At 27.5% G+C, this 1,665-nt stretch overlaps 1 protein-coding gene across 1 annotated transcript; it reads left to right on the forward strand.

Annotated features, from left to right (window-relative positions):
- The first annotated feature begins 793 nt into the window (after positions 1 to 793).
- Positions 794 to 1,386, forward strand: LOC124943668 (transcription factor SRM1-like). Its single transcript, XM_047484145.1, has 2 exons — positions 794 to 1,094; positions 1,211 to 1,386. The coding sequence occupies exons 1-2, from the start codon at positions 794 to 796 to the stop codon at positions 1,384 to 1,386; spliced, it is 477 nt and encodes a 158-aa protein (XP_047340101.1).
- Positions 1,387 to 1,665: the final 279 nt, after the last annotated feature.

Genomic DNA, 1,665 nt, shown 5'->3' on the forward strand with positions numbered 1-1,665 from the left:
CTCACAAATTTTTTATATTATAATTGTATAAAAATCAAATCTCAAAATTCAATTAAGATTAAATTTCTTATACAAACATTAAAAATAATACATTAATATAATTTGAACTCACATATTGGTTTAGTTACATTTAGAAACTAATATTAATCCATAATAAATTACCTCCACTTTAATTTAAAACGTTTTGAATGATAATCGAACTCGTCATATTTGATTTCTATAAAATCAATCATGCTACTTAAACTACCTTATTATATTTTTTATTTTTACCAATATATTATTTATCATTCATCTTTAGTCTCTTAATATATTAAATATTTGTGTTAATGTTAAAATATTAGTATTCATATGTTATTTTTATAATAAAATATTATAATTTAAATTTTTATTTATTGATAATGTTATAAATATTAGTTTTATTAGACTACTTTATATTGTAAATTATTTAACTTAACTAAATTTAATATAAAAAATAGTATGTGAGTATTCATTGAAATTGATAATTATGTGAGGATTGAGATAATCTAAATAAAGTCAGTAAAAGAAATTAGTACAACAACTCAGCCCATTTATTGATTCCAATAATCTCAATTCAATCCGTATTTTATAAAAAATTATTAAAATCTATCACTTTTTTGTGGTTGTTATTATGGAACTAGAGGCCTCCTAGAAAACGCCGCCTTAAAAATAAACTAAGTCTTCTCATTCTTTAAATATCATAACAATCACTATCACCATCTCACATTGCTATCTTATAAATAAACTAAGTTCTGAATACATAAGTGAGAAGAAGATGAGTGCTGAACATCATAACCATGGTCGTTTCACATCCTCTTGGAACAAAGAAGAGAACAAAGCTTTTGAGCAAGCACTTGCAAAATACTCTGAGGATCGTGGTGATAGTGCTGGTAGATGGGCGAATATTGCAGCAAAAATTCCAGGAAAGTCAATGATAGAGATTAGGCGTCATTACGATATCTTAATCGATGATGTTAGGCGCATAGAAGCTGGCTTCATCCCTCTACCAAACTATGAATTAAGCATCGATGAAGAAGAAGGCAATGAATCAAGGCCCAAACATGATAGTAGAAGGAGTACCCCTTGGACTGAGAATGAACATAAGTAAATTATTTTATTTTATAGCATAACTTGATTGATTTTTTTTCTCAATTTGTTGGATTGATTTTTGTGTGTAGATTATTTCTGTTAGGTTTGCAAATGTATGGAAAAGGTGATTGGCGGAGCATAGCTCGTAAGTCTGTTGTGACGAGGACTGCAGCTCAAGTCGCAAGCCACGCGCAAAAGTACTTTGCTCGACAAAATGAAATTCTTGGAGATTCGGTTGGCATGCCCATCGAACTTCCTCCCTTCCCACCTCAAATATGAGATGCACCCTCTCAATGAAAATATTCAAATTAACAATAAAAACAATTTGGTTGGTGGAATTTGTATTAGAATAAAAATATTGTTACATTGATTTATTTGCATCTTCTTGTTAGCTTTGTATCAATAAATCAAATAATGATTTTCAACTTTTCAGAAGATGTTTTTGGTATTCTTTTTTTTTTTATAATTGAATAGTGCAAAACTAAAAACTTTAGAAAATAATTAATATTGATATCATTAATAATTTATTTTATTATTTTCTTAAGAAAAGAAAAATGA

This window comes from Impatiens glandulifera, chromosome 6 (assembly GCF_907164915.1).
Source record: "Impatiens glandulifera chromosome 6, dImpGla2.1, whole genome shotgun sequence".
Classification (NCBI taxonomy): Eukaryota; Viridiplantae; Streptophyta; class Magnoliopsida; order Ericales; family Balsaminaceae; genus Impatiens; species Impatiens glandulifera.